The sequence below is a fragment of the Colias croceus genome, chromosome 3, assembly GCF_905220415.1.
Source record: "Colias croceus chromosome 3, ilColCroc2.1".
NCBI lineage: Eukaryota > Metazoa > Arthropoda > Insecta > Lepidoptera > Pieridae > Colias > Colias croceus.
In genome coordinates this window covers 7,496,491-7,521,814 of record NC_059539.1, presented here as the reverse complement: position 1 = coordinate 7,521,814, position 25,324 = coordinate 7,496,491, and the positions used below count along the sequence as shown (strand labels likewise).

Here is a 25,324-nt window from a genome sequence, read left to right as displayed (position 1 = left end):
CCGAACTATTGCACAGGACGGACTTCTTTCCGGGGTTGGGATGGGTTCTGAGGAGTGAAACTTGGGATATGCTGGAGGCGAAGTGGAGTTGATACGTAAATATACCTACCACACCTACCTACCTATAGGTATACTTCTGGGAACCTGAAAACGAAAAAATTGTTTTAACCTAAGGTTTTAACAATTATACAAGATGACAGATTATCTATAAAGTTATAAACAGTGGCCTTGGCCAGACCGCCTCCTTGGTACAGTCAACAGTGGTTGACGCGTGAGCGTAACACCGAGGGGTCCTGGGTTCGATTCCCGGTGGAGATGAAGAAATGAAAATGTCTCGGTCTGGCAAGACACAGAAGGCTGATCACCTACTCCGTGTATGGCATGGTGGGAGATTTTCTTGCAACTTATAGCGCTGGCTGGCTCCTAGGCGTTCTCTTTGTTTTATTTAGAAATGTTAATTATGTGTTTAGTTTGTAAGTTGATTGTTGCAATGGGGCTGCCATGAATATTCGTTCAAAAGCCCAGAAATAAATGATTGAAAAAAAAATTATATAAATTTATAAAGAATAGAAAAAATTCGATCACGAGGCGGGACTCGAACCCGGATCCTTCGCGCCATTCCGGGGCGGATGCCTAACCAACTCAGCCACTCGTGACCCGCCTGAGCAATCGAATTTATTCTATTCTTTCAGTTTTATGTGTCTGAAGGGACACACCGTGATCGAATTTTTTCTATTCTTTATAAATTTATATTTATAAAGCATTTGAATGCCATAAAAACCAAAAAAATTGGGACTTGGGTGTTATCCACGACACAAAACTGTCACATAATGATCATGTCGAGTGTCATGCAAAAAGCTTATAAAAATCTAGGATTCATACTTCGCACTAGTGATGCATTTAATGACATTCTATGTTTAAAGGTACTATATTTCGCGTATGTACGTAGTGTGCTCGAATTTGCGAGTTCCATTTGGCGTCCAATTTATCGTTGTCATATTGAACGGCTAGAAAAAATTCAAAAAATCTTTGTAAAAAAACAAAATTTTTTATGTCATGCCAATCCAGCTGATTATCTCGAATCTTGTGCTCTCCACAAATTACATACCTTAGAACAGCGAAGGGATATTATTGATATGATGCTCTTTTATGACATTATAAATAATAAGTTGGACTGCCCGAATATTCTCAGCGATATATCTATTCAGGCGCCATCGCTCTGCACTAGACACACACACTTATTCAGAGTACCACTTGCGTCAACCAGGCATCTGCAACACTACTCTTTTTCGTTTGCCAGATATATATTATAAGAAATTTTCTAATGTAGACATATTTAAGACGTCCCGCTCAAATTTTAAAAAAGCAATCACTTTCCAATAAATTATAATAACTATAGGTTTAAGTATGTAATTATTAGTTACTTAAATTATATACATATATGCTCTCACTCACACACTCATTCACTCATAACAGACTACACACCATTCCTACACCTACACTCATCACAAACGTATTTTGTTTATTATTTTAACGTAACTATATCTTTTCCTCCTACATTCTCAATTTTCTTTGTCACATGTTTTTTCTTATAATTCTATTAATGGAATTCCTTCTCATTGGCGTATTGTTCAATTATTATGTAATTATTGTAAAAATAGCTGTAAGGAATCAGAAATAAATAAATAAATAAATAAATAAAAATATAAATTCAAAAAAAATATTTTCATATTTAACTAAGTATACAATAATAATATTATTAGGTAGTAGAGGGAAAATATATAACATTGGATTTCAACCTTGTTGAAATTTACAGAACTTTCGACGGGGTGAACCAGGGGTGCACCGATTTTGATGATTCTTTTTTTAAAACAGTAGGTACCTACTACTCATTTTGAAGGTGGTTTAGTTTTTTTTTTTATAAAATATAATATGAATACAATGCATTATAATGATTTTTTTTTTGTTTTCATTGCCAAGTATCTTACTAACTCGATCCGACTTCGCACAGGTTCAAGGGATTGTTTGGCTTAAAGGTCTCGTAACCAGGCCATTAAATATTAAAAAAAAAAAAAATCAAGGGATTGTAATTAGGTTTATAACACAATGGCAAAATTATTAATATTTAACTACGTAGTAACAATAGCTCAATGTATTCAACAAATATTTTTCTTACGTTTAACAAATATTTTTTTTAAGGCTTATCATGTTTGCACCAGGTATACACAAAGAAGCACAAAACGTCTTATCTAAGCGTCTTATATTATACTTACTCATTATTGAAGAGATTTATCAAATGTGAAGAAATATGTAGCTATACTTAACGACGAATGGTGATAACAATCGACTAATAAAGAAAAGTAGAACTCGCGACACTGAGAGTTCCATTGATATGCAATATTTTTATCTTTAAATGACGTCATCTAATCGCAACCATAATATTTTGTTATTAATATTATTTACTACTAGGTATTTACTGGTTTCTTTTAATTATTACCTATAAGTACTATCAGTCAGCCTTGAGCCTGGCTCGGCTTTACTCGAAGTACAAACAAGTAGGTACTATTTTATATTCTGAGGTAGGTACTTATACATGATAAATAGGTAGGTTCTATCGCCTATATCACTCGGTGATCACTGTGGGTGATCACCTAGGTACCTGACCTACCAATCCAACAATTAGCGCATTAAAAAAATTATTGCCAGTAATTATTACTAATTAGCGTAGATGTCTATTTCAAGTCGATATCGGTGTTTTTTGCACCGAATGACGCGGACGCGACGCGCGAGGGAAACTGGCTCGTGCAACCAATTTAATAAAAAAATTATAAAGGTACAGCTTTATTATTTAAGTAAATATATTATAAAAGGTATTACCTATTTTATATACATAAATATAAATACATAAATTTTAATTCCGTGATAGAATATAAAAAAAAAAAATCCAATTTATTTAATTAGCAAGAAAAACAATGTGTCAATTAATATTTGTTTACAATAGATAACATTACAAATTACAATCATTAGCCATTAGTCTTATTACCTACTTAATCATATGTGACTCACAGTTTCGTGTAAATCTACAGTTAAACCCTGTTACCAGTTTGACCTTAAATATGCGCAGACTCATTGGTATTCGTCATTAATTACCAAGGATTGCGTATAGGCACGTATAAGTAGCAATATTTGTACTGCTTTTGTCTTGTATTAGCGTATCTTCAATAATTCATTCCGTGTTGGTGCGCACAGATTATAGGACGTTTTGTGAAAGTTTAAAAAAATCTTACCAAGATGCATTTAAAAGGAATTAGTATTTTGTTTTTTGGCATCGCCTTTTTATTGGTACATGATGTAAATGCATTTCCAAGAGATAGCAGTGTAATTAAAACGGAGCCAGTCTTCGAAAAACAGGACGAAATTTCACCAAAAGTGAAAGACCCTTCTCAAGAAAGTGGTACGTATTCATTTTATGCAACCTTTACTAAAAATTGCGTAAGAAATACATACATATTAAATCTTATATTTGCATCGAAACTTTAACGTACACGAAAAAGTGAAAAGTGAAGTCCCTTGTCCCCTAGTGGGGTAAGGGGCAGATGCATTATACATCTGTTTCACTGATCGATTTTCTTTAGGAACAAGGAGGTGATCAGCCTTCTGTGTCCTACCAGACCGAGACATTTTTTTTTCTTCGTCTCCACCGGGAATCGAACCCAGGACGCTTCGGTGCTGTACTCACGCGTCAACCACTGCACCAAGGAGGCGGTCATTTTAAAAACATTTTAAAGTCATTTTAACGTAAATGGAGTGGCAGTTATTTGAAAGTGTAATCTAAGTTTGAAAGCTATAGTGATACAAAAACTAAAATTATTTTGCTTACTCTGCCTCTATAAATAATATTTATTATAAGCATTTGAATGCACTGCTATTGTTTCACCAATTTGAAGAGATATAACAAGTAGTTATTACCTAATAAGGAAGCCTTCTGTGTTGTATATTGTATTAGTATAAGTTTAATGTACCTTTTAATATATATTATGTTGGCAGCACAATAAAAATAAATAAATAAACTACTTAAATTAATTGTAATTTTTTTAATGTTCATTTTCAGTTAACACCTATCCAACCTTTGTGTCATGTGAATATAATGAAGAGGAACCTATAGAAGATCAGGTCTGTCAGGAGCATTGCTTAGATAAAGGATATTCTTACGGCCTCTGTATGAAGAGCAAGTGTAGTTGTATATAATTAAAATAATAAATATATCACTTAGATACTAAAATAACATTATTGAAGTCATACAAGACGGGATGTATTTTTCTATAAAAATGATGAAATGAAATAAAAAAGTTAACACGTTTATGTTTTATTTATTTTTTCTTTAAATTAATTATTATCATATTCAGTACAAAAAGTATCTACTCAAACCTTTTCAAATAAGCTAAAAAAAACCTTATATAATTACTAGGGATAATTTTTATTTACAGTAAGCAGATATTGTTGCTTCCATATACCTAAGCTAAGCACACTTTCATATATAATAAACTTATTTAGACTTTTCACAAATACTGATATTTTGAATGTGATTTATAGATGAAATAGACTGTGATTTACTGTGTACTTTATCATTAGGAATTAGTTTATCAGTTTCATCTTTTATTAGTTTCCAGCTCACTTCTATGTCATCTTTATTCGTGAACTGAGAACAAATAACTAAACGTATGATGAATCGATTCTTGTACGAAGCAGCAACCATAAATATTTGTTTCTTTTGTATTAAATTGTCTAATAATTTCTTGGTTAAAATATCGCCTTCCACGAGCCTAAAGCACACCAAGCCCATAGCTGGTTCAGGTTCAACAATAAACCTATCATCAGCTCGAACTAATTTAGCAAAATGTTGTGCTAGACTAATCTGATTTCTAATATGGGCCCGTAAACCTTCAGCACCATAAATTTTTAAGACCATCCACAGCTTTAAAGCTCTGAAGCGGCGGCCCAATTGCATCTGCCAGTGACGATAGTCTGGGATTTTTACTTTCGCTTTAACGTCGTCTAAGTAAATTCTTTGTACATCAAATGCATTAATAAGATCGTACGAATCTTTTACCCATAACGCTGAACAATCAAAGTTAACCAACAGCCATTTATGAGCATTTACATCAAAAGAGTCAGCGTATTCTACACCCTTCATTAAATCTCTATACTCTGGGCAAATAAAAGCTGCACCAGCATATGCTGCATCAACATGTAACCAAACGTTTTCTTCTTGACATACAGGACCGAGCTCGTATAGAGGATCAAAAGCACATGTGCCAGTTGTTCCTAAATTTGCAACAACATAACACGGTATGAGACCCTTAGCTTTGTCTTCTTCGAATGCTTTTTTGAGTGTTTCCCCACGCAACCTTCCAGAGGCATCAGCTTTCAAAAGCCGCATTTTCATCGATCCAAGAACCCCAGCCTTTTCAACCGATGAATTGCATTGATCGGACGTATAAGCGACAAACTTAATTTTAGTGAGCTCTTCATCTATTTCCGGATTCAGTTTCTTGAGTCGTCGGGTCATTTTATCCTTTGCAGCCAATAGACACACAATGGTAGCTTCACTTGCAGAGCCCTGAAATATATTGCGTTTAGTAGAGGTTATAGATATTAAAAACACAATACGCGGTACCAAAAAATTGCACAAGGGTTTAACTTAATATTTTACCTGAATTACACCGCCTCCTGGACCTGAAGAGCAGTTCAAAAATTCTTCCGGCAAACCGAATAGTTTTCCAAGCCAGTTCATAGTTACCACTTCTAATTCTGTGCAAGCAGGACTCGCCATCTGTGACGCAAAAGTATACAATAGTTTTATATAATAGCTCTTATTTTTAAGTAGAAATTAAAATCTTATTAGTTATAATTGAAATGCATTTTTACATACCCAGGTTAATCCCACGACTCCAAGGCCATCACTTAGTAGTCCGCCAATGATGCTAGGAAATGAAGTACCAGTAGGATAAAATCCATGGAACTGCGGTGAATGCCATAACGTGGTCTAAAAATAAACAAACTTTTTTATGTAACAACGTCGTTAGAATGTGCTATATTAATAAATTTTAATAAATATTTTTCTTACCCCTGGCACTACAGTGTTGGTGAAATCTTTAAAAACGGTTTGCCAATCTTCAGGTTGCTCAGGCGCATTTTCTGGCAACTTTTTTAGTAAATGTCCTGGTTCCACCGATGGTAGAACATCCCTATAAATTATTAATAATAGTGTAAATTATCATAAAGTTTATATATTTCTAAATATAGATATCTACAACAATACAGGAATACCTTTTGTTTATTTTGCCATTGCAATATTTTCAAGAAAATTAATCATCATGTTGGTAATCATGACACACTTTAGGTAAATAATTAACAACAGTAGCTAATACTTAATAATTATTTTGCATAAAACAAACAATAGAGATCGAAGGAAAAAATTGCCTTTTATTATATGCTATGTTCACAATTGTATTGTGTAATCAGTATAACAATTATATTTTAATTGATGGAATACTTGGTTCATGTAATGACCGCATCCCAGAGGTTATAAGAATAGGTCCAGTAAAAATCCATCGCATGTTGCAATGACATTGCATGTGTTGGTGTACTTAGGTATTATATCTCTAGTGTATTGTGATAAAAACGATTGTTATTTTTGTAATAGAATTATATTATATAATATTATTTAGTAATATACTCTATTATACCGTATACGATAAATGAGCCAAATTTCATACTCTATTAAATTGAGTAAGAAATTTGGCTCACTTATCGTTTGTATAGGAAAGTGGTGCAGAATGCTAATTACTTACGTATTTTTATAAATAATGGAAAACATACATCATTCCAATAGAAAAAAATTTACTCATACCTACCAAATATTATGTACCTACTATCAAATTCGACCACTGCAACTGGGCGACCACAATTAGGATATTAGATATTATTCTATGGATATTATAAGAAGTAAGTGAATAAGAATTAAGAACCTACTACATATTTTATAGTTAAAAAAATATAATATATTAAATAGTTATATATGATAATTTTTCAGAAGCTGGTAATAGTAGATAGAGTCATCTAAAGCGTTAAGCGACTTAAACCACTCTATCTCTATATTAAAAAAATGTGTGCGTGTACTAGTGTACACTGTACACACGCAAGAAGTGAAACTTCTTTATGACTTTATTTTTCAAAAAATAATTGACTATACGCAACTTTACAGAAATACGTCGAATCACGCGTGGTAGGGATAAGAAAAATATGGCGCGTAACGGAAAAATGTTAGACAAAATTTTTTTCCAATCCCGATAAAGAAGTTTCACTTCAATAAATTCTCGTATCACAATGTAAGTTACATTACTCCGAAACGGTTGGACTGATTCTTATGAAATTATGTGTGCCGATTGGGTAGATCTGAAAATCGGCCAACATCTATTTTTCATATCCCTACGTGAGAATAGTAAGGCAGGACAACGTTTGCCAGGTCAACTAGTATTATTATAATATGTATAGATACATATATTTTTATGAGTTAGTTTATTATGAAAGTATTACTTTTTATATTTTGCAGGTATCGGTTTTTGAGCGAATTTCAGTATTCGTGGTATTTACAACGCTTTTTTTAATGTTTCCAAAATTATCAAACTATCGATATTTATAAAACTTTAGTTATTATTTCGTAACAATATAAATATTATAGTATAGGTTTGATGATGAGTTTAATATGATGAAAAACTAAAAGGCGGAAATAAATTGAAGATAGAGGAAGTGATATCATTAGAACAAATTTAAATTTTTGGAGTTGGTTTATTTTCAGAAAAATGTTCCATGTTGTGTTGTCAAGTAAGAAAATTGTACCATCATGTTGTACCATCATATTTATCATATTATGTACCAGCTACTGTTATTAAGTTCTGTTTATAATTATTATTTTTATAATTGATATTTGCTAGATTACAAAAGAAATAATGTTTATAACTATTTATTACAAGAAAAACAACTCACCTGTCACGAATGTTATCATAAAAGTCAGCTACAAAATCTATAGCAGCTTTTCCAAACTCCCGAAACTGCTGGGAATCCATTGCACTGCACTGTTACACAGAACGTCAAACAGGCAAATAAGAGAATTTATTGTAGGTCATATAAGTAGGGGGCACTTGAGGCCGATGGGACGGATAACGAGACAATGGTCGTGATTCTCCACGAGATGCAGATTTATACTCACCGCCCAGCTTTCTACCACTGGCGTTGTAGACAGACCGAAGCGTTTCTACGTGAGCACCAGCGTCGACGTCAATGTGTAGACATCTTTTTTTGTTAAACGCAAAAATATAGAAATATAATACTTATGTATTCATAATGTTAAATTAATCTGATGGCAGATTATTTTGTTTTTACAATATTAATTTTTTGATAGATACATATCATAAAAAATAATTTGGAATTCTTTCCTTCTAGATGGCAATTTAATTTGGTGTAAATTGAATAGATTTTTTTTGTGTGGTGTCTCTCAATATGCGACATGCGCAAGGGCGTCCCCCCTTGACGGGGATGTCGAACCTCGGCTTGGGTTGTCGCTTGAGTGGAGGAGGCCAGAAGGGCTCTAGTCGGCCGGGAAATTGAAATTGCAATTATTCAGATTCAGCCTAAATTGCACGTTGCAATGCAGTTGTAGTAAGGTGGGACTTTTTCAAACTCAATACAAAGTGAATATGTTACTACTTAAACAGTTCGTTCAAAATTACTATTGTAGTTGTGCCAAAAACACCATGCTATTGACAGAAGCCTCATGCATTTAGGGTTTTGGAAGTTTAGGTAGTGGAGAAAGTATTGTTTAATTGGCGATGCAGCGATGTAGGCTGGCGAAATATCGTAAACAACGTTCGATTTGTTTAAATTATTGAATACTTGATAAAAACGCAACAAAATATAAAAGAAATTGTTTCTGGTAATTTTACTTTCTCTTCAACATGCTATGCTCCAAATCCTGAAACGGGTAGCTGATGAAAATATGCTTAATGTTACAGCATATTTTTTCTTAACATTAATTTCCTGATTTTTATTTGATTTCTAGATAACTCATTATAATTAATTAAGAACAAAATATATTACCTATAATAGATTTCGTGCTCCCAGAACCTAGTATTATCAAATAAATGATATGAAAAGTACAGCTCGGTGAAGCGTAATAAATTGTTTTGTCAAGGCGACAGGTGGCGCGGTACCGTACCAGTAACCCCTCTATTCATTTCCTATACAATATTTGCAACGCGACAAAGAATGCTTCCTTATCGTATATCGTGAGATTAAACAGTGTAGGTATTTTTGGCTTCCAATCATAAGAAAAGTAGAGACGTAAAAGATATGTAAAACAATTATTATGATTTATGTTATACTAGCTTTCAGCCCGCGGCTTCGCCCGCGTTTTCAAAGAAAACCCCGTTCCCGTAGGATTCCCGGGATAAAACCTATCCTATGTCCTTTCTCGGGTTTCAAAATATCTCTATACTATATTTCATGCAAATTGGTTCAGTAGTTAAGGCGTGATTGAGTAACAGACAGACAGACAGAGTTACTTTCGCATCTATACATATAATAAATCTGTAGAAGGGTCAATTCTGTACATTGAAAATATTGAAAAAATAAATAGCAGGGGGTGTTACTGGATCGATACCAAACCCAAATATGTGATTAAAAAAATTTTTGTCTGTCTGTCTGTCTGTCTGTCTGTCTGTCTGTATGTGAAGGCATCACGTGAAAACTAGCGGTTCGATTTCGATGAAACTTGGTATAATTATACCTTATTATCCTGGGCGTAAAATAGGATATTTTTTATCCTGGAAAAATACGTAGAAAAAAATTAATCTTAATTTTTCAGTTTTATCCATAGACGTTGGTCCGTAGAACCGCGAACACACGTTGCGTATTATTATAGGCCTAGCCGTATTTGGGAATTGGGTCCAATAGATATTTATATGATATATGATGTTATTGACAGAGATACTCAAAATGGAGAAATAACCATCCACGCGAAGACCGACATCCGCGCGGACGCGCGGACGGAGTCGCGGGTGGAAGCTAGTTTATAGTATAAGTATAGATATTCATTATGTAAAAATAGAGATTTATGATGCTGAATTGAGAACCTTCTGATAATAATAGGACGGTATCTCATTTTTGGAAACGTTTTAGGGAACGTCGCGTCGGTTTAATTATATCCTATGCTACAGTTCTGTCTGTTGATGATATTACAAAGTACGTAACATAATATATTACGTAGTTAACTATTTTAAGGATTAAATAACATGTATTTTGTATTTAATAAGTTTTAGGCTGTCTAGTATAAGATCCCACCGCAGGATTAGTGAGTTCATAGTTTTTTTGCTAAAACTAAACGTAAAATAGAAGTAAAAAGAAAAATCTTTATCTATCTCTAGTCTCTACAGGGCTCTATCTATGCTCTACATGGCTTGTTATTCTAGCCATTTTAACAGGTAGTCACTTTAGCTAACTATCTGTAAGCAATATATTTATATAAGTAGAATTTGTCGTGCTTATACTTTTTTCAAATCGTCAGGAAGTTGTTTTTGAGTAAAAATATGTTATTAATCGTGCAAAAATAAAACTGCTTTATCAAGGTCAAAAATGTATTTTCAAGAGTAAAATCTAATAGCAATAATACGAATTATTTACGCTAGTATATATTATGCTGTTTTCGTCATCGAATTAGATTGTTAGTCGACAAACAAATTCATTTTTTATAAGAACACGGATATTAAAAAAAAAATCAATCGTAGTACAATTACTAGGTACATAATATTTATAAAAGAACGTTATTTCCTAATAATAACTAGTGCATTATTATGCAACTGTATATCTGTAATTTATTTTATTAACTGCCTTTACCGATACCCAGATACGAAAATATTCAATATAGGTACATTGAAGGTCAGTTTACAGAATTTGTTGAAAATTTTGAGTTACTTTCACCATCGTAACTAGAATTATTATTAATTTAAACAAAATCAATATCTATAATATGTAGGTACTATTCGAATTTCAAATTAAATGTTGAACTTTGCTACTTCATCAACATAATATGAATTTTAAATTTAACAATTAAGAATCTTAATTAGCAGGATATCAATAGGAAATAATATTGTAATACTGTGATATCAGTATGAGTATCGATATTATATGTATAGTGAAAACCTCAGTAATCTCTTCCGTTACCTAGGTCCATGTCTGCTCGTTTTAATTTTTAATAACTTCATAGCTAGGTATAAGTAGATATAAAAATTAAACACGCAATACACATAGAAGGTATAATGCAAACAATGGAGATACGCACTATTGTTTATACATAGCTTGAATTTTTCTGTGAATGTTATCTACGCTTTATATAAAAACAATTATTCACTTGGTGACGACTCAATGAAAAGTATTCTGTATGTGCGGATGTCCATACCGCAGTCGGAAGTAAGAGTAACTGAGTATTTTTCCGACTTATCTTGGGCTGGAATTGTTATTGGTAGTATGAGGATAGCGTTTGTGTGTTGCAATAAAGTGACACGATCCAAACGCGGTAACAGAGCGCGGGATGTGATTCTATATGAGCTTTCACTGCGTAATATGTGTTGCACATCTGATATATTTGTTCCGCCTTCACTAAGTAACATACTCAAAATTATTTTACCAGTAGCCGTCTCTGGAAAAAAAATACTTGTAAACAATGTGCATAATATAGTACCTACAAACGACATTATACTATAATAAACAGACTTTTAAATACACACCTATTAGTTGGTCATAAACTTGCATCATAGTTTCCGAGGCGTGTTCGAGTAATGAATAACGTAGTGATTTTAGCATTAATTCATTTTTATGTGGGATCGTTAAAACTGTTGTTCTATAACATTCACAGGCCTCGCCACAGCTGCATGGGTCCATGGGCCAGGTTCTTACTTTAGCTTGTAAGGTGTCAATTGCTAAATCCCACCGTGCTTGAGTGGTTATTTTAATATAAAATTCGCCAATTTCACTTTTAAACCAAACCCACGAGTTGCCAAGTTGAGTACTTAAACATATAATTTGAAAATACAATTTATGTTCTTGCACTTCCTGTCCACTCTCTTTAGGCATTCCTGTGAGAGAAATCTCTTTGTCTATAAGATTTAGGCGTCGTATAAAGAACCTTGGTTTGACTTCCTCCTTGTACTCAATTGGAATTGTAGGTTCAATATCAGTTAGATATAGTTTAAACGTTGCCGTTACGGCAAAAGGTGAAGCTACCAGAACATCTACTCTGTTCGGCCGATACAAGGGACCTGTGACTTTACACTTCCTAATTGGGTTCAATAAACCTATGTAGCCATGTAGTATAAATACTATGTAAGTGTCAAATATTCTTGTTTTATTATAGCCATGCACAAGAAGAATAGCTGTTTCTTTTTCCGTAAAATTAGCATTATATTTCACGCTGAGAAACATTTTTTTACCATTATCAGGTGGAGATGCCTTTTCAACGGTAAAATTATTCTTTGTATTCTGAAGGATAATATGATTGAAAATTAATGATTCCTGACTTGAGGGATTTATAGCAACTTGTCGAGTAGAGCTTCTGTGAAGAGGGGGATAAAATTTTACAGTATCTCTAGGCGTGAACATGGGTAACGTAACATATAAGTGAATTGACAAAAATAACATGAGTAAATAATTGGGCTGTAAGAAATCTTTAGTACTTATTGGAAAATAAAGTCTCAGAAGGTTCAAGGCTTCAATAACAAGACATGCGTTATTAATAATGCAACTATTAGAATCGGCATTATTTATCTCACAAAACAGTGTAAAATGATTAGCCATGAATGGACAGAATGTCAAAATAACTGATATAAATGCAACACCGTCCGAAAGATCAGTAGTTATGTTTGTTATGGTTTTTACTGGTTTATCTTTTCCTCGCAAAGTAGCATGTTGGTGTGAAATATTTTCATTAAACCAATCAATAATAACTTTTACGACATCTCGTGGTTGCGAACTAACGCAAACACAATCGAAAAAACAGCTATCCATTACAAAAACTTTATAACTTTGTAAAATAAAATCAATCCAGCTCTGTTTGTTTAGTCTATTGAATAGAGTAACATCTGATATTAACTCCTGCGTTAGAATGATATCAGCATTGCATTTTGCCGTAACATTTTCAGAGTAAATTATGAATTGTTCGTAACTCAATAAAAATTTGGCTTGTAAAACCCATAAATTCGCACCCCGGCATCTTAGTAAACTTATTATTTCACGATAAGTGTCGTGAATTTCCTTTATATTTTTAAAGTTTTCATCGACACCAGTTACACTGAAAATACGAAATTAGAGTTTAAAACGATTTAATTACCTACATATTGTGGGAATTGTAATATTGGATCAATTGTTCGAATAATAATTGATTGCAAGTACCTACGTAGTCCGTACAAATGGAAACACAAAGAATGGAGGAATGGAGGAATTTATAATTCGTTATTATGTATTGTCAATAAGAAAATCAAACTTAAAATAATAAAAGTCAGTCTATTTCTAGTGTTTATGAGTGTATAATTTATGCCACCAACTCTCTTGGGAGCATTTTGCTGCATCTTCTTTACAGATAGTCCTATCAGACATTTTTTTAGTTAGTGTTTAGCGGTAATCAGGCCAGTTGTATACTCATTGCTCATATACCGCAGTACCAAGACGGGGATGCGGCTGATGAACTATTTTTAAAATTAATAATAAGAATAAGAAGAAGAATCTATTACAATGAGTCATTATTAATTAGTTAATAAGTTTTGATTAGTTTGAACACTTACGTAATTTTCCGAACGTGTTTCATCAATGGTCCTGCGATTCTTTTGACAAAATTTAGATAGGACACATTTATTCCCTTAGTTTTTGTACCTCCACCTTGAGATGATAAGGCTGAAGAAATAGCGTGAAATGTATCCGGAATTATGGGATATAAATCTCTTCTGAATCCTTGTTGATACATCCATTTCTCAAGAAAATTTGTACACGCCTCCATGTATCCATAAAGTTCAGTTTGTGTATCAAGTGGATAAAAGGGATAAGGATTTTCATTCGGTTTAACAAAATTGTTTGTATGTAATGTCAAAGGACAATATGTAAAACAAAAACTGACTTCAACATCACAACATGAACCACTGATATGGCTAAAGTTAAGTGTCATATTTCTTGCATAAGATACTTTACAGCTTGCTGTAATTTTCACGGAAACAACGGTGTAATACTTATCGTTTTCTTGTATATTGTTGGAATCTATCAGTTTTACTATAATATTTGGTTCTTCTTTAGAACAACAGGAAAAGTCTTCGATATTTGAGTTTGATTCTATTCGAAGGGTTATATTTCGAGATATAACTTCGCTAGGGTGGCACGGAGGAAAAATAATTCTGTGAGTGCTTGGAACCATATCAGGTGTCTGTTTTTTTCCAATAAAAGTTAAATTATAGTACGGTATCGTCATTTGCTTATCCAGATATAGCAATGCTACAGATACAAATCTTCCATGGCATTTTGGGTGAAAGCTTAATGTAAAATTTGCTATCATTCCTCGATCCAATTCGAATTTTATATGGGTTTCGTTAATTATTGACTGGTTGTCAGCTGTATGTAAATCTAGTGTAAAATTTGGAGACAACTTCGATGTTAAGATAGTAACATATAAATTGTACTTAGACACGTTGGTCATTGTAAAGTCTAAGCTTGCGTTTTTATTTGTACCACAATTAAGTTCAAATTTATCTACTGAAAAATTAATCCATGGCACAGTAATAACACCAGTCAATCTGCAGTAACTTATGTCTTTGTTAACTGGTTTCAATTTTACCTTCGAATTATTTTCATAATATCTGTGGAAAGAAATTTCGTAGTAAGTTATTCATCTTTATTTTATACATGTCTGCAAAAAAAAATAATACATAAAACCTTCTTCTTATTTTCTTATCATTATAAAAAAAGATGTTATAAAACAAAGGGGTATTTGAAATCTGTGCTCTTTGAAAAAATACGTACTTTTCATGATCACCGATGTAATAACGAAGTTCTGTTGACGAAGTATCTTCGCAGGGTGGACCTAGTATTCCATTTATTTTGAACGGTATATACATTTCATATTCTCGTCGAAAAACATCACATATTTTAATAAAAACAATTTTCGTCTGTCCTCCTTCAATTGAAAATTCAAATAGTCTCTTTTTTTCATTTCCTATTGCCGTATACACATTAAATATATTTTCATCGCCGGTATCTAGTATTTCTATAAATGTAAGTAATGTGCTTAAATTTTGAAACGTAACGGGAACATATGTGATCATATCGCACGGAACCCTGGACATAAATATATTTTTTGGATGAATTAAGATTTTCGGTTCAACAACATTACCACTCACTGGTAGAATAACATTCTCTTTGTTATTTATTTTAACATATATATCGAATGAAAACTCTAAAATGCAAGGTATTTTTACTGTAATTTTAAAGTTTAGTAACATTTTAGGGCGGATGATGCCACACATGGGTTCTATTTTTAAACCGGGTATTAATGGCTCTACTACATGAAATAAGGCAATCTCTCGAGATGAATTCTCGAGTTTAACCATCTCTGTTGTCTCTACGTTTAAAGCAATGTCTTTGAAAACTACGGCTAATTGTAAAAACTTTATTGTCAGTTTTCTTGTGATAACATTTAGCTCCACCGGTATTATTTTTGTGTAATTCCCTTCCGATACAAGATCCACTTCGTGACTTTTAGTTTTTGTGGCTTTACACACATATGTTACATCACAAATCTTACAGGAATGTTCAGGTATTGTTCCAGACGTAGGTGATATTTCGAATGGGGTATCTGAATGAAATTCATTCCATTTAAAATTAACAGGAGTATTATAATGATTGTATATTTTAATTGGTACCGACGTTACAAAGCTTTCAGCGGTTACCATCCCAAATTTTATACATTTATCATAGATCATAAGACCAGGGTTTCCCACTTGGAGACTGTAAGGGTGTTTTCTGTAGTATTTCTGACTAATTATATAATCAAACGTTCCGTTAAGGTTTCCTTCAAAAGATCCTAAGCAATGGATCGTTATTACTTTATCATTATGCGGACGGAGTTTTATTTTTAAAGATCTCTTTCGTTCGTGTCCATAGAGGACACAGCTGTCTTTTAAAAAATCGATACAGAATTCATGCTTCGTTTTATTTTGAACAATTAAATCGTGTTCTCCATAAGTAAGTAATCCAACTCTGCCAAAATTAATACAAAAAGGCGAGAAGACGATGCCGAATAAATCATATGGAAGAATATCTTCCTTAGTTTGTTTACAGAAATTTCCGTCATTAGGAATCGGTTTCGTTGAAGTATATGAATAGCATCTTTCTTTTCCCGTAGTAAATTTTTCATAAATTGGTTTTTTAGCATAGGATGACTTTGATATTTGTAAATGTTTAAAAGCAACATTTTTACGTTGTAAATGCTGTTCTAATTCAGCACCTGTATACGTGTAAGCTGGGTTAACATCGTGCAATTTATGAAGCGATTCTAACTTTGTCTTTATTGTTATTTTTTGGTAAATGACATTTAATTTGAATTTTACTGTATATTCTATAAAATTTGTATCGGTTTCCTCTTCATCGTGTAATGGTTTCTCATACTTGTCATGGGGGTTTCTAATTTCAAAAGTAATTTTGTTGCTCAATTTGAGGCAAGTAGGCTTTATTGAAACTGTTATTTTCCTAGAAGAATTCGGTGGAATACTAAAACTTTGTGGGGTTACTTCAAAACCTGTTACTCTTTTGTACATCATCCTGGCAGACATTTGATTAGACTCATTCCAAATTCTTATAGTTTTAGTTGTTCGTGTGTTGATCACCACATCTCCAAAATTAACTGTTTCAGGTGTATGACTTATTTTGCAAAATTCAAATTGACCACTAATATAGTATCTGCCGATTTCTGAATGCAATTCATTATAACAGCAGCGGCTTCCATCTACTTTAATTAATCGTAGGTCAAAAACAAATCTGTTGTCGAATTCTCTACTTCTTTTTGCTTTGGATATACATTCGGTTTTTGGTGTAAAAGTTATTTCTATAGAATGATCATCATTAGAAATTATGGTAAAAGCTCTATGAGACGCTGATATTTCACGGGCTTCGTCAAATTTCTGTGGACAATCAATAGGTACTTATTATTTATTAGTAAAGTGTAGTCAAATAAATGTAGGTATTGAATAAATTGTATACAGACCAAGAGCTTCCCTTCATATAAAGTCTTCAGAAAGGCGCAAGTAGTTAAATCATTTTCGACGTCCAACACTTGCGATGTGGACAGCCCTACAAATGATATTGGAAATTCTACTACCTTAAATCTTTTAAATACATTATCTAAATTATAAAAGTTACAGCTGTGCATATTTTACTACAAAATCTTGTTAAAAATATCTTCACAAATCTTATTAAAAATACAAATAGTAATAAAAGTTATTGACACGTAGATAGACATCATAAAAACGACATTTACAGGAAAAGTCATGGTAATATATTTTTAATGCGAGATAATTATAATGATTGTGAAGGTTTGTTTTATGTCTACCAAGATGTCTACTATAACCTATTACAATCGTTTTCTGATGTATCTATTGCCACACAATTGCTGAATAAAGAGAGTATCAGAACGTGGCTATAGGTACCTAGTATCGGCGATGTGTATTTTCCTGCTAGCTTAAGGAAAACTATTTTAATAAGGTACAATATACTGTTGTCTGTATTATTAAATTGATTATTTGTTTGACGTTTTAAAATAGAGAAAGTCTTTATTGTTATAGGAGGTTATGAAATATTTTAAAATAACACTGATAATTTCACGGTTCCTACTAGTAGTGCTAAACAATAAGTTGACATTGCGTGTAATTAATTATCTAAAAATATTTTATCACAAGGAAATTGTAAACTTCTATAATCACATAAGACATTTTGAGGCTTCATACATAGGTACATAGGTACTTACAAAAAATAGGAGTAGAAAGAAATTTAACTATTTTTGAAGAGTCGTACCTAAACATGAAAGTTAATGAAAAATGAAGTACTGCATTTTCTTTACATTTATTTTCTTTTCTGTTCTATCCCGTCTTAAATTTTATATTTGATTTCCAAAAGTGTTGTCAGGTATTAGTTTATTAGTATCTACTCATTTTAAATGAATTCTATATATCTTTATTCAACATTCAACCATCTGGCCCTTGCTTTCTAATCAGGAAAAACCTGATAAGCAAGCGGAAATACCTATGTGGTAGATATTTGGCAGTTTGGCACTAATAATTTTATTGAAAATGGGGTAAAATATACGGAATTGTTAAAAATCTGTGATTTTATTTTAATCGAACTAATCCGCCTCCGTAATGAACTTAACAACATTATTTTCATTAAAATAAGATCTGTCAAAAACATGGCATCCTGGAGAAGCCAGTAATCTTAAGCCTGTAATATTTTTGAAGCTTATCGTCTTTATGTTATGCAATTATAACATTTTTTCTTTACAACGCTACGATGCCAGTTGAATAGAAACGAAATGCCCTCGCGAACGGGATAACGTGTACTAATATTGTAGATGGATGTAAGCACCGGGGGTGTGTCATACGATTCGGGAAAATTAGTTCGGGGCGGGGGAGCCCCGCGGTACCCCTCGCCCGAGGGTTTATCAGATACAGGGGGTAAAAAATGACTTCTCAATGGGAGGGCGGCGTGGCGAGAGCGGCGCAGAGGCGGGCGTGGGCGGCGCCGCCACGTGGGCTCGGCTTTTCTCCGCCGAGACGCCTGCTGCTTCTAAGTGCTTCGACTGTGACTGGGAGCCCGTACATGCCAGGCCTCTTTGCGGAATGGTGAATCGCGGAGTTGAATGTTTACTTTGTGATTATAGGACGTAGTGTTGTGAATTCATGGAATCGGGATTCGGTGAAGTGGAATCAGAAAGAGATCGGCGGATCGCTTCTATGGCTGCGTCGTTGGAGGTTATGCACCCATTGGACCCGCCGCAGCCTGATGTACTCCTAGCATTGCTTGCGAGAAACAAGGCGCTTGAAGGTATGCGTATTAGTTCTCAAGAAATGCAGCAGCAATACTACCTAGTAATGGGTTGTAGAGCTTTTTATTGTCGTTCGTATTTTTTTACAATATTTGTTGACTGACTTATATTTATTTATTTATTTATTTATTTATATACTCTTTATTGCACACACAAAGTTTGACAAAATCAGGATATTATACTAAGCAATTGGCGGCTTTATTGCTTAACAGCAATTTCTTCCAAGCAACCAAAAAATAAAAGCAGAAAGTTAATACAATTACAAAATTGGGAAGATAGTGTACACAGAAACAAAAAAAGAAGACAACATATCAGCGTAATAGGTTAAAAGGAAAAAAGATAACAATAATTACAAAAAAAAAAAAAACACACATAAATTGAGGCAAAGATAATAAAAACAAAACACACACACACACAATTATAAAGGGGAGTGCATTTAAAAGAAAAATAAAAGCAGATAAAAACAAAAACAAAACAAAGAAAAAAAAAAATAATAATAACAGTGAAGATTAGCAGCTTTGCAAATAATGATCCTTTACCAATTTTTTAAAAGACTCCAGCGTTTGTGCTTTCCGAATACTAGTGGGTAAAGCATTCCAAAGTTGCACAGCTTTTACACTGAAAGAGGCGTTGTAAAATTTGGAAGAGTGAATTGGAATAGTTAGCATTAGGTTCTCATTAGATCGCAGGTAATTAATTATACCTACTTAATTAGAATGAATTCAATTTAACAAAAACAATGCATTTAAAATATAATAAATATAATGAGATAGATATAATAGATATGTGTAGTTTTTGTAGTGATTCAAAACGTTCAAAAATGATTATTCTTGAGATTGACTTTATTATCTATTGTTTTATTAATCTATGTATTTGCCTATATAATTCAAAGAAACAGCTAATTAATATATTAGGTAGTTACTACATATCAGTCTTAACATTGGTAGATATTGTAAATCAATATGAGAACAATCAATTTATAATCATGAGAGACTCAAAGTCATAAAAATACACCTATATATATACTCTATATTACCTAATATTATGCAATAATATTACGCTTTTTTGGTCATACTGAATTGTTGTTGTAAAATGTAACAGGGATTTTTATACATATCTACCTATCTACCGTGTATGTCTATTCATAATTTGTCCATTACAGGTAAAAGTTGACTATAAAATATTACATAAGTATTATATGTCTATTTTTTCCACTATTAATATATTTTTATTGGTGGACACAAGGGATTAAGTTTGATATTCAAGTGAAAATTTTCTTGTTAATTTTTAAACTACATATTATGTATTACCATAGCAGTACAATGATAGAATTCATCGTTATAAACGTTCTATCACTATAATTAAGTACAAGCACAAAGCGTGTACCAGTTTCAATACGGTAAGTTGAAATTATCGGCGCGTGTTCTGGTTGCAAGTGGTGACGCCACCCACGCCACGCGCCATACCACATCCCTCAACATTAAGTTTTGTTTATACTTTATACATACTTTTTACGCGCCCAGCAGGCCTTCAAACGCATGTAATCAAGTTAAGTGCTCTTACCGACTTAGTCACGAGCGCCGATGAGTCCTTTTGATTTTAACGCGGGCTATTATTTCGATATTGTCGCACTTAACTAAATTATTTTTGTATTCTCTTTTTATGTTTTGTCTATATGTTTGCCATGGTTGCGTAGAGTAAAACCTTGGGAGATTTATCTGATAAAATATATCAAACCTAGAGTTATTTTTTATAATTATACTAGCTTACTGCCCGCGGCTTCGCCCGCTTGGTCTCAAACCTAATAAATTATATACTAAAACCTTTCTCTTGAATCACTATTAAAAGAAACCGCATCAAAATCCGTTGGGTAGTTTTAAAGATTTAAGCATACAAAGGGACAGAGAAAGCGACTTTGTTTTATACTATGTAGCGATAAAGCTTAGAGCCACATTTTAATTAAAATGTGCTAAACATAAGGCTTAATTTTGTAGGTACATATTTGGGTTATGTTATTTTATGTCATAGACATAGACGAAAATCTTTTCTAAAGAATTACATTCCCTTTTATACAATATGGCTAATAACTCTAAAATCTAAAAATAAGTATATGTAGTTTTACTAACACTAGAATAAGTACTACTAACAATATATGGGCAATGCTGCCTGATATAAATAAAGAAATAAAATAAATAAAATACAAGTGATAACTGCGTTAAAAACAACCGACTTCAAACTTGCACTTGCAAAATTTACAAATACCTACAGACAAAAATGCTCATAAAATAAAAACTACTGGGCCTATCCGAATAAAATTTTTATGGGACCAATTCGACACCATCCCGCATCGAACAAAAAAAGAATCACGTAAATCGGTTCAGAAACCTCGGAGTAATCGGTGTACATACATAAAAAAAAAAAAAAAATATACCGGCCGAATTGATAACCTCCTCCTTTTTTTTGAAGTCGGTTAAAAATAAATACAATATCACAGAAAGATAATCACGAAGTATCGATAAGTAGTAGGTGGGTAGGTACATACGTCCAACTGGGGAACTGATAAAGATTGCTTCTGAATTCAGATTTAACCACTATTATTATGGTTTTAGAACCCCATCATATTGCATACCTATCCGAAGTTATGATTTATAGGGAGAGTTTAATCGCTAGCGGCGAAAGCGGTCATTATTTTTAATAAAACCCTTTGTATTGTTTGGGTATTGTTATACTTTTATAATACGAATTTAACCAAATTGTACTTGGAATAATTATACACTATAGAACGTGGGAAAATGCAAATTTTTAGTTTCTATATTTATTACTCGCATTAAAAATGTGCAATTAGGAATTCCCTATTTTACCTTTTTTATTAGTCTGAAACAAAAATTTAAAATTATATTAATGTGTAATTTTTTCCTTGCAAAATTTATGAATTTGTTGGTTTTATTCTAATCTTTCATAATATTATTTATTATTTGAATAATTTTTATTTTATACATGAAGAATAAGCAATTATAAAAATAGTAGGTACCTAGTCGTGCTAAATTATATATTTTTCAGTAATTAATCATTACATATCAATATGTAGGTGTATTTGTGATATTTTTTTTATTTCTTTATCTATATTCTATGTAATAATCCTACCTTTTATTTAGACTTTTAATTGATCATCCATATCAACCTTTCTACATTCGGAAACCAGTAACAACTGATTACCGGAATAGTTAGTGTAATGTGTGAAGAAAGGTGACGTCTCTTATTATACGAGCGCATTAGCGGCGGAAGCGGCCACGTGGCGGCGCGTGCGCGGCGAATCGCTTCCTTCCTGCTTTAGTATGAGAATTAAATGATAATGCATTAAATTATCACTTTCTTTCCCAGGTAATCTTTTGTTTATGGCTCTTATGTTTGTATGTTAATTTAAGATAAGCTCAAATACTTCTTTATGTCTTTTACTATTGAATTTAATAAATATCGGTTTGTGCAATTGTTGTAAAATATCCAGTACTTAAGGTAAGAAGAAGAAAAATTATGAAAGAAAAATATTGGCAAATATATTATCACTACCTACATAGTATCTTTCTCTGTCCCTATATATCCCTTTGTATGCTTAAATCTTTAAATTACGCAACGGATTTTGATGCGGTGTTTTTTAATAGATAGAGTGATTCAAGAGGAAGGTTTTAGTATATAATTTATTAGGTTTTAGACAAAGCGGGCGAAGCCGCGGGTGGTAAGCTAGTAGTAGTAGATAATATTTCACGACAGCTCAAACTGTTTAGAAGTTGGAAGGTATGTAGCATAATTAACATAGTTCTAGATTAAGTAGGTAAAAAAGGATTGCGTTGCAATTTGTACTTAACCACAGAATAATAACTAGTAGCTAGCGTGGTTTTATCATATTAGCAAGCTACTATCAATTTTCAACACTTCAAACTGTTTATTTTCATGAATCGATTCTTATTTTATTTGTATCTATTTGTGTTTTCGTTTATATAGAAAAGGTAGAATTTTGTATTTTATACTTTTCATATGTTAACGAATAATACTGAAAATGAAACAACTTCACAATTTCAATCTTAGGTCTAGCAGGTTGATTGTTTATTCGATTACTGAGATATATTTGCTTGCTTGCAAATTATTTATAACGTATCAAACCATCATCATTATGAGGTAAATGAAAACTAGCTGGTTCAGTTATCACAATTTTAATAATTAAAATATTTTATACATAATATATCGAAGGAGACAACTTTAGGTAACTCTACATTCTGCAAAAATGTTAAAAGGTTTCATATTTATTATGATAAATTATTCAAATATCAATAACTACTAAACAACACTACTAAAACAAAAGAGGGTAGTTATAATTAGTTTCCATGGGCTCATCACACACGCCGCAGGGGGCGACATCTGGCGGAAAGCTGCTACTAACTTGTGATCGATATTTACCTTGTTTCACCTTAGATTAATTCTTCCTGTTATAATTTGGATTATTTTATAATCATTTTAATATCAGAATATCCATTAGTAATTAGATAATTAAAATACGACTTATATAGTAGGGATCTCCAATTTTGGGATAAATTTGTTACAGAAATTAAATAATCACTCAACAAAATTATTAGAAAGTAGTTCAAAATTAAAAATTGCAACGCGTTTTGAGTGTTTTTTAGGTATTATACTATAATATCTATTACAAATGCGCGCATTCGGTACAGCTCTAGCTACTCTCCACAATGTACTCATTGAACATTTAAACACTCCTAGTAAATATTTTTTTTAATATACCTACAGTTTAAATGTGATTTTTAATCTAAATACTTTTGATACTTTTGATCAGAATGTGTAATTTGAAAATAAAAAATACACCTAAAATTCTGTCATTATAATTATGTAAAAAGAAAAAAGACAAATAGGAAACGTAATAAGTAGAAACCGTGAAAGTCATATTTTAAATGAATGATTTTGTATAGGGCGTATTCTTTGATTACTCGAATATAAAGGGCTTCGCAGTACAAAGCGGAGTGATCAACTTTATCCCTTTGTTAACGTTTTAATCAATCAAGGACCTTCATCGTGCCTCGTGGCGAGATTTTTAGCTTACGCTATTCCTTCCTATCACAATCGACAGATGGAACACACACATTTTTTTATTATTTTGGCCTTTGCACTTGCATACGTAAAGAAAGTAAATAGATCCCAGTAATTTGGTCAACGTAACAGCTCACAATACCACCATTCTTCTATTTCCATTTTAAAAAACCCCAAACATAATATCAAGCAAATATGATAATTAAATTAAGTAGACGTGCATAAGTACAATACTACACAATATGTAGTAAAATTAATATTTTCTAGATATAAGTTTTCAAAAGTTATCATCAGAAATGACCATTGACATGACCCTTACATACAAATACTTGTCATTTCCAACCTTAATAAATACTTGTCCTTTATTTTTCATGACTGTGGATTCTTAGGCGAACAATGTATGGACAAAGAACAAATGTTTTTTATCAATCTCACGTGTATTTAAGTGTTCCAAAGTCCTTTAATAAAAAAATATACCCACCCAACAAACAAAAAGAAAACTAATATTTTTCTTTATAGATTGCAGACAGAAAAGCATCACATAGCACACACATTTCCTTTCAGATGTGATGTTTTGCTACTGTTATTGTTTTTAATGGAAAATTTATTACGTCCTTATTGCAATTGTTTCATTGTTTATGTAATGATAATTAAATAATGGAACTAATTAGCGTGTAAAGGCAATTAGATATCGCTGATTGTGATTTTTATCTACTCATTCTATAGAAGGATGACCAAAATAAATTCATATGAAAACATTATGCGTGTGTCGTATAGACTATAGAGCAGATGGTGAGGGGAGCTTTGTGTGGATAATTGCGTACTTACTTATAGGTAGCTGGTTTTTGATTTCTAATTTGTGAAATTGCTTCGTTCAATTAAGGTATGGTAAGGTAATATAAGCTCAAAATATTACCTAAAGTTAAAGACCTTTGTATAGATAGAGCAATTATTAGGTAACATCTGGTGCAAAAGTTAAACTATCTTCATTGAATTCATAGCTATAACAGATATCGATTTGTGTTGTGTGCATATGTAGAGTTA

General features: G+C 32.4%; 4 protein-coding genes across 5 annotated transcripts in view; 1 reads left to right on the top strand and 3 right to left on the bottom strand.

Moving 5' to 3' along the window:
• Positions 1-4,350: 4,350 nt before the first annotated feature.
• LOC123705880 (3,4-dihydroxyphenylacetaldehyde synthase-like) lies at positions 4,351-8,255 on the bottom strand. Its single transcript, XM_045654960.1, has 5 exons — positions 8,050-8,255; positions 6,128-6,248; positions 5,933-6,046; positions 5,714-5,833; positions 4,351-5,620 (listed from the first exon to the last, which is right to left on the bottom strand). Exons 1-5 carry the CDS (start codon positions 8,127-8,129, stop codon positions 4,547-4,549), a joined length of 1,509 nt encoding a protein of 502 aa, XP_045510916.1. The 5' UTR covers positions 8,130-8,255; the 3' UTR covers positions 4,351-4,546.
• A 2,929-nt stretch (positions 8,256-11,184) lies between these two features.
• LOC123706445 (cilia- and flagella-associated protein 47-like) lies at positions 11,185-13,299 on the bottom strand. Its single transcript, XM_045655720.1, has 2 exons — positions 11,844-13,299; positions 11,185-11,755 (listed from the first exon to the last, which is right to left on the bottom strand). Exons 1-2 carry the CDS (start codon positions 13,117-13,119, stop codon positions 11,460-11,462), a joined length of 1,572 nt encoding a protein of 523 aa, XP_045511676.1. The 5' UTR covers positions 13,120-13,299; the 3' UTR covers positions 11,185-11,459.
• A 115-nt stretch (positions 13,300-13,414) lies between these two features.
• On the bottom strand, positions 13,415-16,995 carry LOC123706444. Its single transcript, XM_045655719.1, has 3 exons — positions 15,115-16,995; positions 13,893-14,951; positions 13,415-13,796 (listed from the first exon to the last, which is right to left on the bottom strand). The coding sequence occupies exons 1-3, from the start codon at positions 16,920-16,922 to the stop codon at positions 13,757-13,759; spliced, it is 2,907 nt and encodes a 968-aa protein (XP_045511675.1). The 5' UTR covers positions 16,923-16,995; the 3' UTR covers positions 13,415-13,756.
• A 1,993-nt stretch (positions 16,996-18,988) lies between these two features.
• The window catches only part of LOC123705869 (LIM/homeobox protein Lhx3), a 45,485-nt gene continuing 39,149 nt past the window's right edge, over positions 18,989-25,324 (top strand). For both annotated transcript variants that reach the window (XM_045654936.1, XM_045654935.1), the window contains exon 1: positions 18,989-19,185. In XM_045654936.1, coding sequence (XP_045510892.1) covers positions 19,041-19,185 — 145 coding nt within the window. In that variant the 5' untranslated portion in view covers positions 18,989-19,040. The remainder of the gene's footprint in view (positions 19,186-25,324) is intronic.